This window comes from Streptopelia decaocto (assembly GCF_964273445.1).
Source record: "Streptopelia decaocto genome assembly, chromosome: 6".
In the NCBI taxonomy this organism is placed as follows: Eukaryota; Metazoa; Chordata; class Aves; order Columbiformes; family Columbidae; genus Streptopelia; species Streptopelia decaocto.
Genome location: NC_138660.1, coordinates 28209295 through 28223412, shown reverse-complemented (window position 1 = coordinate 28223412; position 14118 = coordinate 28209295). Strand labels below are relative to the sequence as shown.

General features: G+C 43.5%; 1 protein-coding gene across 2 annotated transcripts in view; it reads right to left on the bottom strand.

Moving 5' to 3' along the window:
* AOX1 (aldehyde oxidase 1) overlaps positions 1-14118 on the bottom strand; it is a 42858-nt gene that overhangs the window by 8331 nt on the left and 20409 nt on the right. For both annotated transcript variants that reach the window (XM_082055352.1, XM_082055353.1), the window contains 10 exons: positions 13173-13269; positions 12603-12727; positions 11058-11191; positions 9705-9792; positions 8668-8754; positions 3700-3891; positions 3189-3416; positions 2312-2407; positions 1484-1612; positions 937-1011 (listed from right to left, as the gene is read on the bottom strand). In XM_082055352.1, coding sequence (XP_081911478.1) covers positions 937-1011; positions 1484-1612; positions 2312-2407; positions 3189-3416; positions 3700-3891; positions 8668-8754; positions 9705-9792; positions 11058-11191; positions 12603-12727; positions 13173-13269 — 1251 coding nt within the window. The remainder of the gene's footprint in view (positions 1-936; positions 1012-1483; positions 1613-2311; positions 2408-3188; positions 3417-3699; positions 3892-8667; positions 8755-9704; positions 9793-11057; positions 11192-12602; positions 12728-13172; positions 13270-14118) is intronic.

The following is a 14118-nucleotide window of genomic DNA, read 5'->3' as shown; positions in this document are numbered from 1 at the left end:
GCTACACGTATTTCAATAGTATTTGCTATTGCGAGGAATTACTACTGCCAAGAAAGTGTTTGCATTATTTCAGTTATTACAGCATTTAATCACTTGAGAAGAAACGCCCTCGTGCACTGAATCTGTAAATGCCTCAAGGCCCGGACTGCCCTTTGCATCAGGCCACAGATAACAAGCAATACTGGATACGAAGAAATAACAAACAGGTTTTCTTTTAACATCTCCATACATAGGATGACATTCCTTGCCATATCTTCATAAAAATAGTCGATATTATAGCAGAAAGCTTTTAGTTAAGAAAATTCAGTTTCTGGCCCTAGAATTCTATTTGAGTTTCAAGTGGGCACCAGACAGGTCTCATTTCTATAAATAGCTTTAGCACTACTTGTGTACTACTCTACTGCAATATTACTAATACTATAACTAATTACATATTAGAGCAATGGGAGCAAGGATCCCTGCTAACTTGTTTGCAGTTCTGCAATATACTGCTTATGGAAGAGGGATGGAAAGAAGAGGTTGATGAGGCTTCTCTTGATTGGTTTGGTAAAAATAAACAACAGCCACGTGTGAAAACTGATAGTACACATATACCCTGACAAGCTCTGGGCAATGGCTTGTCTGAGGGGAAACCGCGCTGGATTATGTTCCTGCAAAAGCCGATATTTTTTTCTATATTAAAAACTTCTGTGCCTCCAAAAGTGACTTCACAGGTAGCTTCTCTTCCTTTCCAACTAGATATAACCTGGGCTTTGTTTCCAACGTATCTAAACCAAGCACCTACACTCCATCTTTCTGTGAAATAACCTGTTTCTGCAGTTTTCAACTTTAGGATTATCAGGCCAAGCAGACTCATAGACTACTATGTTTATATATGTATATCTCACAGTTTCCACAAGGACAGAAACCACATTTAGTAGGGTTCACGTGTCTTACCCAGTCATTCCAAGTCCCTTTCGGGTTCTGGTTGATGATGGGCTGCAGGCGTTTCAGAAGAGTTTGGCAAGCGTCCTGGTGAGAAGTCAGGAGAATGTAACACAGAATTAACACAGATACATTTGGTATCATTCAAGATATGTTCTAGTTAGCATTTAATTAGTATATGCTTTACTATCATCTCAGTTTGAAAACTATGGTGAGGGATAGACACAAACAAAGGGTTAAGTTACAAGGGCTGGAATCTGCAGGAATCAGCAGGTTCAGAACAGGATACAAGACTTGTATGGGACTTGGTAGTTTGTTATATGAAACAAGGATTTTGTCAAACTTGAGCCTTTCGGCAAAAGCTCAGATGATGTTTGAAGACGCATAAGCACCATTACTGAGGAACTGTCAACAAGTCGTGTTTCTTCCGAGCAATCTCCAGTGGCATTATTGTAAACCTCTAACTTGATTTCTAGGGGATCACTAGCGCTTAAAGTTCGGCAGGCATCGAATCCCACGAGGGCCGGGGTGTTCTGTTAAACTAAGCACTGCTCTTCACCTTCACAGCCATGCCATTGACGTCCGTCCCTGCAGATCCCACCGAGGCACACGCGTTGGGAACTGTCGTCGTGCTCGTTTCACAGAAGTGAATACTTGACATGGGGATGTTCAATTCCCGACTAGCAACCTGTTTCAAGAAGAACAACACGTTCTTCTCTGTTTTAAAAACATTCTGAACACCCCAGCATTTCCCCAGTACTTGCTAGAAGTCAGCGACACCAGGAAGGATGAAGTCCTAGCAAGTCTTCTTCCAGCCTCCAGCTGAAATCATCCTGCCCAGTTTGTCAGCACAAAGAAACAGCCAAGAGGGGAGTGTTTCAGCTGTCCTCAAACTCAGGATTGAGACTCTGGAGTCCAACATGCAGCTCCTGATTTTGCAGCTTATATCTCGTATGACTTAGGGCAAATTATGCAGGCCCAGATCCCAAGCTTTCATCGACTCGATAAATACCTTTACAGATCTGCCTCTCAATTATCCATTAAACAAATATGATGATAATAATACCGTCTGGACTGTACGTGAATCTGAAGGCTTTTTTTACCACAGGTTTTATGGGATCAGCCCCCCAAAAATCTTATTTCTAGTAAGCCTCTTCACAAACCATTAGAAGAATGAAACCCAAACAATCTGTTTTTTCTTCCTGTCTCTGTGACTCTTAATGAAAGCATCTTCGCTCTCTGGCTCTATCAATGCAAACAAGCAGCAGCTATACCAATTAAGAAACTGTCCTACTGGTACACTAACTAACCAAGAAGAAAACCTTCACACTGTTCATCTGTATGACAGATAAAGCACAGGGTAATACTTGCTTGGATCATTTGTTACCTGGATCATTTTTGTATTAATCCCCTGCCCCATCTCAATTCCACCATGCGTCAGAAGCACAGACCCATCAGTATAAATATGAACCAGAGCAGCAGCCTAAAAGAGACAAATGAAAGCAAGATTAGACCAGTGAGAAATATGTTGTGTATGGTGACAAACTGACGAATCAAAAAAGACAGACACAGTGTTGCAGAGTATTTCAATGTATCTGTTTAATGTTTTTGAATAGAAGGCAAAATTTGGAATGCTAGTCCCTGTTCTTTGTCTATAATGAACTTCAAAAGAAAAAGATACAAATCCTTGGAGATCTGCTTTTCCTGTTGCTAGATCTTGAAATAAATCTACACCGGACAACAATATCTCAATGGTTCCAAAAGAAACCTGAGGACCTTCCTCACTAGTGGCTGCACAGGCAAAGTGCTGCAAGTTCCTTGTTCTCTGTCACTGATGTTTTCGAGCCTTTGGACACATGTTTTTCAGCTGCCTGGGCTGGGCACTGTCAGCATCAGGCACAGCGGGAAGGCTCTGAGCGAGATTCTCCTCGCGGACTCAGCTGGAAGCAGCGCTGTGACTTCAGCCTCCATCAGAGAGAGGCAGTTTGATACAAGTCTGGCAATTCATTTTCAGTTGATAAAATGCTGTCTATTCCAGAAGCACTGGACACCTACAATAAACAAAATACGAAGAACCAAAACCACTACTGTTCTCCTTTTCTTCCTTAAACTTGGTCTTTGAAGCGTAGCCTTCAGGGAACAACCATGAGGGGGATGATAGTTTGGCAGAAGTTGTAAGATAACACAGTTTGTATCCTAGGGTAGGATAACTGAAATAATGTGTGGATAAAAAGCTTAGCTCACTTTTCTAGAAAGAAACTAACCTGAGAAAGATACCGTGTGCCCATGCCGAATGGAAACTTCATTGGTACAATGGCAATCCCTCTTTTTTTCCAGTAGTTTTGTTTGTTAAATTCACCGACAGCTGCTCTCCTACTGTAGAACGCAGATTTCTCCACACATTCATTCCAGCACCGTTTCAAGTTTTGTGGATCAAGCTTTTGTTTGAAGTGTGTCTGCTCATTCGCCTTATACATGTTGATTTCCCTAATCTGCAATAATAAAATGAACAGCTATCGCATAATCTTGTTAAAGGCAGACTGACCATGTAGGAGGACTGCTAGTGTTTTCTGAACAGTTACCGGTTTGGTTCAGTTTTTAAGAGCATGCTATTCGCTCAACAACTAGACATTCATTTAAAACTCTATTAATTTTAGCACAAACTATGTTCAACTTAGAAAAGATTTGTTCAAACAGCTGAGCTAATCTAAAGGGTTTTAACTCTCAGACCGCAAAGGCTTCATTTCAGGAGGGAAGATGCCTTCATTTTGTCACCTTTTCTGGTGATAAGCCGGTTTTATCTGCAACTCCCGTGATCCACGTTTCTGTCACCAGCGCTGCCTGGGGAAAGCCAAACCCCCGGAACGCTGTGTTTGACGGCAAGTTTGTTTTGCAGGCGTAAGCCCAGCATCTCAAGTTGGGAATCTTGTACGCGTTGTCCATTTTTAATAAGGCTACTTCTGCCACCTGTGGTAGGGGACAAACACGTATAGTTCAACGTCACAACAGTGCTGCTTTCAAATTCACATTTAAATCCTTCTCACCTCATATAAAGACCTTAACTTGAGATGAGTAGCTTTCAAATTGGCTTTCTGCCGCGCACTGATAGCAAGAACACTCTTATGCACACATGCAGGCTTTATTGATACACTCGTCATACGGCACGTTAGCTTTCAGTTCTTTGTTGATATTCACAGAACACAGCTGATGTTCCCAGAGAGGAGTGCTGGGCAGGAGTTAAGGATTAACAGGTGCTTCATTTTACATCGATTTTGCTCCCACTTTGATATCAAAAGCCACACAGGCAGAAGAGATTTAAAGCAACAGGATCTATGAAATGAAATGCTGAAAGCGTTCTAAATTATCACAGTATCACAGTATCACAGTATGTTTGGGATTGGAAGGGACCTCAAAAGATCATCTAGTCCAATCCCCCTGCTGGAGCAGGAACACCTAGGTGAGGTTACACAGGAACATGTCCAGGCGGGTTTTGAATGCCTCCAGAGAAGGAGACTCCACCACTTCCCTGGGCAGCCTGTTCCAGTGCTCTGTCACCCTTACTGAGAAGAAGTTTTTTCTCAAATTTAAGTGGAACCTCTTGTGTTCCAGCTTGATCCCATTACCCCTTGTCCTATCATTGTTTGCCACCGAGAAGAGCCTGGCTCCATCCCCATGGCACTCACCCTTTATATATTTATAAACATTAATAAGGTCCCCCCTTAGTCTCCTCTTCTCCAAACTAAAGAGACCCAGCTCCCTCAGCCTTTCTTCATAAGGGAGGTGCTCCACTCCCTTAATCATCTTGGTTGCCCTACGCTGGACCCTCTCCAGCAGTTCCCTGTCCTTCTTGAACTGAGGGGCCCAGAACTGGACACAATATTCCAGATGTGGTCTCACCAGGGCGGAGTAGAGGGGAAGGAGGACCTCTCTCGATCTACTAACCACCCCCCTTCTAATACACCCCAGGATGCCATTGGCCTTCCTGGCCACAAGGGCACAGTGCTGGCTCATGGTCATCCTGTTGTCCACCAGGACCCCCAGGTCCCTTTCCCCTACACTGCTCTCTAATATGTAATCTCCCAACCTATACTGGAACCTGGGGTTGTTCCTGCCCAGGTGCAGGACTCTACACTTGCCCTTGTTAAATTTCATTAGGTTATTCCCCGCCCAACTCTCCAGCCTGTCCAGGTCCTGCTGGATGGCAGCACAGCCCTCCGGCGTGTCAGCCACTCCTCCCAGCTTGGTGTCATCAGCAAACTTGCTGATAGTACACTCAATTCCCTCGTCCAAATTGTTAATGAATATATTGAATAATATTGGCCCCAGCACTGACCCCTGAGGCACTCCACTAGATACTGGCCTCCAACTAGACTCCGCACCATTGACTACCACTCTCTGGCTTCTCTCCCTAAGCCAGTTTGCAACCCACCTCACTACTCTATTGTCTAGACCACACCTCCTCAACTTAGCTGTGAGGATGCTGTGGGAGACTGTGTCAAAGGCTTTACTGAAGTCAAGGTAGACCACATCCACCGCTCTGCCATCATCCATCCACCTTGTTACATTTTCATAAAAGGCTATGAGGTTGGTCAAGCATGACCTACCCTTGGTAAAGCCATGCTGACTGCCCCTAATAACCCTCTTATCCTTGATACGCCTTGAGATGGCACCAAGGACAAGCTGTTCCATTACTTTCCCAGGGACAGAGGTGAGGCTGACCGGTCTATAATTACCCGGGTCCTCCTTCTTGCCCTTTTTGAAGACTGGAGTGACATTTGCTTTCCTCCAATCCTCGGGCACCTCTCCCGTTTCCCAAGACTTGGCAAAGATGATGGAGAGCGGTCCAGCAATGACTTCAGCCAGCTCCCTCAGCACCCGCGGATGCATCCCATCTGGACCCATGGATTTATGAATGTCCAGACTATTTAATTGCTCCCTAACCCAGTCCTCATCAACTAAAGCAAACTCCTCCATTGACCTGGCTTCATCCGGGGTCTCAGGGGTACAGGGCTCCCCAGGACAGCCTCCGGCAGAGTAGACAGAAACAAAGAAGGCATTCAGTAATTCTGCCTTCTCTGTATCTTCTGCCACCAGGGCACCCACCCCATTCATCAGTGGGCCTACATTGCCTCTGGTATTAGTTTTATCTGCTACGTATTTGAAAAAGTTCTTTTTGCTGTCCTTGTCCCCTCTCGCCAGCTGTAACTCTAAGGAGGCCTTGGCTATCCTAGCTGCCTTCCTACATCCTCTAACAGCAGCCTTATATTCCTCCCAAGTGGCCAGCCCCTGCTTCCATGACCTGTAAACTCTCCTCTTCTGCTTGAGCATACCCAACAGATCCCTATTCAACCACGCAGGCCTCCTGGCTCCCTTCCTTGACTTCCTACGTGTGGGGATGCTCTGATCCTGAGCACGGAAGAAGCAATCTCTGAATGCCACCCAGCTATCTTGGGCCCCTTTTCCTTCAAGCAGTCTTGCCCATGGGATTTCCCCCAGCAATTGCTTGAAAAGGCCAAAGTTAGCCCTGCTGAAGTCCAGGGTTGCAATTCTACTTGCTATTCTGTTCCTGCCACACGAGATGCTGAACTCCACCATCTCGTGGTCACTGCAACCCAGGCAGCCCTCAACCTTTACTGCTTCGACCAGACCCTCCTTGTCAGTGAGGATGAGATCCAGCAGTGCACCTCTCCTAGTCGGCTCCTCCACCATCTGCATGAGGAAGTTATCATCAATGCACTGGAGGAACCTCCTGGACTGTGGCTGGCTGGCTGAATGGTCCTTCCAGCAAACATCAGGGAAGTTAAAATCACCCACAACAACCAGGGCCTGTGACTGTGAGGCCACTCTCAGCTGCCCATAGAAGGCCTCATCAACTTCCTCAGCCTGATCTGGTGGCCTGTAACAGACACCCACAACAGTGTCAGCCCTGCCAGCCTGCCCCTTGATCCTGACCCATACACTCTCAACTCGCTCGTCATCTGCTCCTGGGCAGAATTTAGTACATTGTAGTTGCTCTCTCACATAGAGAGCAACTCCACCACCACGCCTGGCTGGCCTGTCTTTCCTGAAAAGGGCATAGCCATCCATGACCACATTCCAGTCATGTGAACTGTCCCACCATGTTTCTGTAATTGCCACGTCCTATGGGAATTCACAGTTAGTGGTTTAGTTCCACCAGAAAGAATAGGTACTGCAGTCTACTGTGTCTTCTGGTTCTTACAGTTTTCTTTAAGACATTTCACGTGACAAACGCAAAAACACAAGAAAAGGAAAATCCCATATTAGATACTGCAAATTGAGCTATTTTTTCACTTATGAAGTACAAGTTGAAATGTTATTTTTAAATGTATTTTTTTTAAATTATGACCACAACTTTTACAAACTTCAGAGAAAGAGTGTGTATGAAGCTATCAAAGGGTTACGTATAAATCAGAGGGAATACAACGTATTGTTACAATAGGACTCTTAGCTACGCCAAAGTTTCTTCCCAGAAATGTCTGTTCTAATCTTGATGCAATGACAGAGAATTAAAATACATGATTTTTTGCTAACTGAACAATAACTAAGTGAAGCGCAGATTACTGGAGTTCAGCTTCCACACTGGAAGACTGGTCATTATTGGGATGAGCACCAAGCACCTCGACCCTCTCTACGGCTGCGCTCCACAGAAGAAAGAATAAATCCCACAATACTTCCTTGGGAACACCGAGGTAAATCACACTGGCCCAGAAAATAAACCTGGGCTGTGGCTGTAAGTTGGGTAAAGCTTATAATTTTATTTCAAATAAACCCATTTCTGCTTTTAAAAGTGTTGAATTATTAACGCTATGCTAATTGGATCAAAAGGAATCACACAGCTAGAGCACTGGTTATTGATGTCATTAATGATGTCATTGATGTTGGAGGTTAGGCTGTTATCACGGGATATTCCAGCTGCAGGTGAATTGGATGGAAAGGCTTCTCAGCTGGTTATCACTGCCTCCAGGTCCAGCTTCACTGGATCATTGTAGAACTTCATCTTGAGATGGTTCTGACATGTGATCTGCATTAAAGTTCATGCTTTTGATCATGGATTTGTTCCTAACCCGGGTTATTTTTCAGAACCACGCTAGGCAGCAATACCCTGGGCACTTGCACTGACAGATCTGAGAGCCCAGAAAATACCCACAGTTGGGGCAATGACAAGCAGGTGAGGGGCAGTAACCTCACACGTTTCAATTACAGCTACAATAGCCTATGCAAACACAAACGGCCAGTGACTGATAGCAAACCAAGCAACGTGTTATACTTTGAAGACCTATAAGTGAGGAACTGAGGTATTCAGCACAAAAACCACAGACCCAGTACAGAAATGCACGGAGACGGTAACAGGTCAGCTATCAGTATGAATTTTCTGAAGGTTAAGAAAGGTCTTTCTAGCCTTGTAGACAGACATAAGGCTTTCAGCAGGCATAAATGCAATATGTATATTAAAAGGAATACATTGATAGTTGACAAGTTTATAATGTGAAAATAAGCCTGATAAACCATTCATGAAGTGAATGTGTAGAAAAATATCAAGAAGCAGTATAGCGCTTCACTGAACCGAACAAGGAAAGGTTAAAGCACTGTGTGTAGATCTTCTACCAAGGCACAGTCCCTACATCAAACAGCTATATGATTAACAATTCATGTGGCAAGGGGATTCGGCCTCCAGCATTTTCCCTTCGCCCTATAAGATCTATCAGCTTAGAAAATCCTTACCACGACTGATTCATCAGGGGTGCATCCTCCATTAATGTAATATTGGGCATCCACCGCTTTGATCCTACCATCATTCATGAAGCCAACCTAGAAGGATCAACAATAACCTGTTTAGATCTTGGCATTCATTCCTTTCTTCCGTGCTTATAGATTTTGAAAACGAATGTAACCCACGCAATCAGGGTCATACTGCACTATGGATTTCTGGGCGGCGTTCGGTGAAACCGTAGAAGGGCAAGAGAGAATGAAAGTGTGTTCCTGAGCCCTTGGCTTTCCCACCTGCCACCAGTATAGGTACAGCTGATAACCAGCACCGTCAGCCCCCTGGAGAGGAGGCAGCAGGGAAGCCCAGTGGCTTCCTGCATATTGCCTGAGATGAGCGATACGTGTGTCATGTAGGAACGTCAAATCCTGCTCTGACAGTACGAACAGTGTCTGGTAGACGGAGTCTGACATTTGTTTTTCTTAACGAAGAAATGTTCTCTTTGTCCCACATCTCTCTTTGCACCTTAAGGGAAGCATCTGATAAAACCTCTCTTACTTTTCCTGTGTCGCAGAGATGGAAAAGGCGGCAGAATTTGTCCTGACGAAGTTATGACTGATGACAGTGCATGAGCAGGGAAGAGATTAACTTCCTCCATAGGGTGAGGTTTCCTGTATGACACTGTTTCTGTGAATAACTGGCTGCTCCTTTGCGTGAACCCAACCACACGGGCGGTTTCAAATAAACCTCTGCAGAAGCCTGAGCTAGTTTGGCATCCCATTCGCAGAAAGACAGACAGAAAGAGCTACTAATATAGAAGGAAAATGACACAAAGGGACCAGAAAAATCAAAACAAACCCCTGCAGAGACAGAGGCAGAAGCAGAGAAAGGGCTGTACAGCAACTTTGTCTCTTGGTTCCCTAGCCAGTTGTTTTATTTGAAAAGTGATCATACTCATTTTCATTGATAGAACCAATATTAACCAGTAACACTGAAATACTTATTCACAGAATATGGGCGTGTATTTTTTTCACTGAATTCTTGTGACACTCACTTTATATTTACCAAGAAAAGGATGTCGGCCACCAGTGATTAACATATCGTCCCCTCGGCTCAGAATAAGACGGACTGCTCTGCTGGTTCTAAATCAACACAAGAAAAGCCAAATTTCAGTCAAAATAAGAGATGTTATTAACAAGATGGCTATTCATCATGTATCCAGATCTAGCCATGTATAAAAACGTGCAGTTAGATTAAATTTAACTTTAATAGGCTTAAACATATGCTTAAATCTATGTCCGGAGTTCATATTTCTTTTTGCATTTATAATCTTGTCAGAATTTTCACTTCATCTCTTGAAAGCCAACAAGACAACTCAGTGCAAACTTCTTCTGAAGAACTGGGTATCTCAGTGTTTAAGACTGAACCACGTTAAGTGAGCTAACAGCAGGTAGCACTCAACCTTAAGCAAGAAATACTCGCCTCTTAGCGATTCAGAATTGTATTGAAATAGGATGCCCTTTGAATAAAACCAGAACATGGACAATAATAAACGATGAAAATTAGTCTGCAAATGCATATACCATTTTAAATAGTTACTTTTGTAAACATGTATATAAGATGTAAAATGAAATCCTAACAATAAAAAAGATGGTTTAAACTACAAAATGATTACTTCTAGCATGGCCTGGTTAATCCAAAACACAGATAACATGGCTAAAAATAATCCAGAGCAGTTTGTCCAACAGTGACAGCAGTGCCAAGGGAAATGCACTGAACGAGCCACTCAGATTACAAGACCATTTTAGTTACGACAGGATGCAGCTGGATGTGTGTTCTGCAGCAAATCAGTTATGCCTATAAAAGAAACTACTAACCCCTGACAGACAGTTGCCAATACTGTCCAGCCAAATTTGGAGGGTGGAGGATGGAGCTTTACGTATTAAGGTTCCTAAACTACCTAAAGTGGTATTAGCAAAAGCATCGTATCTAACAGATTAAAGCTAGTTTTGTGTGAAAGATGTGGAGACTGAACTAGAACTCCTTGTTCTTACAAGAGGTTCTGCTCATGAACCCGTCCTGCCGCACCCTGCTGTGCCAGGGAGGTTCACATCTGGATGGTCAACATCACGTTTTGCTGTCAGCAGTTCGGGACTTGTCCTTTTGAAAGGCTCACTGTTTCAACAACAGTTCTAGCCTATACCAGTACTGATTTCTCCAAGTCCCATTAATTTAGTTGGGGCTGGAGCTGCTAGCAAAACAAAACAAAGAAATGCACTGAATGGTCTTACAAAATATGAATAGTCAGGATTTTTGTGACTCTGGGAAAGGAGAAAGCATTTGAGCCAAACAGCAAAACTTGTTCAGCCCATTTTCTCTTTGGATCCCATATACCCCCCACACTTACTTGTTAGCTGCCACTGCAGCAACGCACGCCAGTAAACCAGCTTTCAGGAGCTTCCCACCAAAGGCTCCACCAACTCGTTTAACATGGCACATGATCCTGTTGGCTGGAACGCCCAAGCTCGCAGCTACCATCTCCTGTAAAAACAGGTTGGATCTTTTATGCCAACACAAAGCAAGCCTAAAAGTTAGGTTCTGAAATAAAAACCTTTTCTAGAAAAGGATTCCATAGATGTTTCTAACCGTTTTGGTTTGAAATCAGATGAAAATAATTTTCCTTTACACTAGGTTGAAAAGCAAGAAAAAGGTAACAAACACTCAGCAGTGTTCATATTTAAAATCTCTACCCTGGAGACTGTGAAATGGCCATGGACAAAAGTGAGGAGTAACACCTTTGGATTTCATGACCTAAACAGTCAGAAGTTTCAGGTGTAAGAAGGGATTAGAATACAGTTTTTATTATTTTTATTACTAAGATCATAAAATTGATTTTAATTTTTAATTCAAATAAAACTTGTTTATTAATAATCTACAGCTTGCTAGTGTCAGAAACATTCTTGCTTCACATCATTTGCTCAAACACAAAGTTCTTAATGCTGCTTGGCTATTGGCAATACAATAATAACAGGAATGACGAAAGGAGCTGAACTGGGCTTTGAACACAAAATGCCAGCGTTGAGTCTGCAATGCTCTCAGCTTCACGCACCACAGCTACTGCAGAGCGTATGCAGGCCATACGCTACGTCAGCGCTTGCTTCACCATTTGCCATCGTGAAATGATTCGAGGGCTGGAGCACCAGTGCTGTGAAGAAAGGCTGAGAGAGCTGGAGCTCTTCCACCTGGAGAAGAGAGAGCTCCAGCGGCCTTTCCATATATAAAGGGGGCTTATAAGAAACAGAAAGGCCTGTACTGACAGGACAAGGGGCCACAGTTTTAAACTGAAATAGGATAGGTTTAGATTGGACAAAAGGTGAGACACTGGAACAGGTCGCCCAGAGAAGTTGTGGATGCCCCATCGTTGGAAGTGTTCAAGGTCAGGTTGGACAGGGCTTTGAGGAACTTGACCTAGTGAAAGATAACCCTGTCCACGGCAGGAGGCTTGGATTAGATATCTTTACAGGTTCCTTCACACCCAAACCATTCTATGATTCCCATTTTGGCATGGAGCAGCAGTCTCACCTCCAGCTATTACAACTCATCAAACCCTCAGAGACCGTGACTCCGCAGGGTGCTGATTGCTCCTCGCCTCAGTGGAAAGCGAACGGGGATGGAGGAGCCTCGGCACTCCACAGGGAGCTTTTCATGCCTACAACAGTGGGGCATGAGGTACTTTGTTCAAAGGAAGCGACTTTTCCTTCCCCCTTATCCTCGTGGTGTAGTGGTCAGTGTTTATCAGGATACAGCAGCAGAGCAGTTGTTGTTGGATAATCCACATGTGCAATTTCACGTTCCTACTGCTTCTAAACTGTTCAGATGAATCTGTAAACCCAACTTAAAAAGCTCTATTGTCGCAGGTTCAGCCACTTCCTCTGAGAATGCTTTGTATTACCTGAATAAACGCTGGATGCTGTGTTGATACATACACATCCATTTCTTTATCCTCTCCTTTTGGAACAGCAAGCACACTCTGAGTCTCCAGGTAAAAGTGTTCCTGTCCTCCAATGCGAATCTCCCCTGACCCAAAGAGAAAAACACACGTGTTACTGAGGGAAAAGGACAGAAGAAATGAACCAGGAAAGAATGAACTGCCCATCACCATGTAAATTATGGTAATGAGTGTCAAATCTTCTGATGCTTCTTGTGCGAAATAGAGCAAACTCCTTGCAGGATTAAATTGGTCTTGTTCCAGTGGCAGCAACAGAACTTGATTAACAGTAACACGATATTACCCACAAGTGGTGACAATATTAAATAAAACAGAGATGAATTAAACAAAGCATGAGACTGAAGTAGCAGCAGGACCACAAGACCAGCAGGTTTAATCACACTTTCTTCCAGTTGACCACGAGCTTTCTCAGGCTTAATGGCTATATGGAAAAAAGGTCGAACTGGGACTGAAATAGCAGACAGACAAACCCAAATACTGACAACGTCTCACCAAACTTATTCTGCAGTTTACCTTCAATTATATCATCAACAGTTTCAAATGCTTGATCAACATTTCCTTGTTCTAATTTTCTTTTTGGCTCAAAGAACGAGTTGTGCTTTATAGCTTCCTGTAGTGAAGAAAAAGGGAATTAGTTTTTTCCTATTTCAGTATTTTAAAGGTTCTCAGCTTCTTGTGGCATTTTGCTCTCAGGATAAACGCCATTCTCTTCAGAGATTCAAACCACCAGCTATCAAGTCAATGAGCAACCGTATTTCATCCCTTTACTGTCCTTGTAGATAAGTCTGTGTATTCAGTTACAGCAATTAATTCCTGGTGTGTTTGGTGTTACTGATGGCAGCAGCTTCTGAAGGAAACACATTCAGTTTATTCAGATTGCGCTTCCTCCTCACACATCTAGCGAGCGACCAAGAGAGCACAGAATAAGATTGCAACCCTATTGTCCAAAGAGCGATGTCACTAAGAGGGGAAGAAATCACAAGGACTAGGTAAAAACAGAATCTATTTATCAAGTACGATTTGCTCTCTTTCTAATCAGACTTAATTGGAGCTTCAGCTGTAGTGAAATATTCGTAAAATCTACCAGTTGTTAAAAAGAAACTACTTCTATTTTCACACCAGAAAGACGGTTCTGTTTACACACCACGTGCGCTATGGAAACAAGCTGTAAAGTGACTACCAGAACTAATGCTGCTTCCCTGCACACGTGTCCTGAGCTCCTCACTTCCACACGTCTCATCAGCCCCGCCTCAATCCATCTTCCCTATGGATCCCACAGCCCACTTCTAAAATGTTCTACATCCCTAACACCTTTCCCTTTGCTTTCCCTCCACATTTCCTATGTCTCCAGCCTAACTTTTTGGCTTGCTAGCTTGACAAGAGACACAAAATGCTGAAGATAGATAATCAGTAGATCATTCTGCCGATATAAACACATTGATTAGCTAACTGGAAGCTA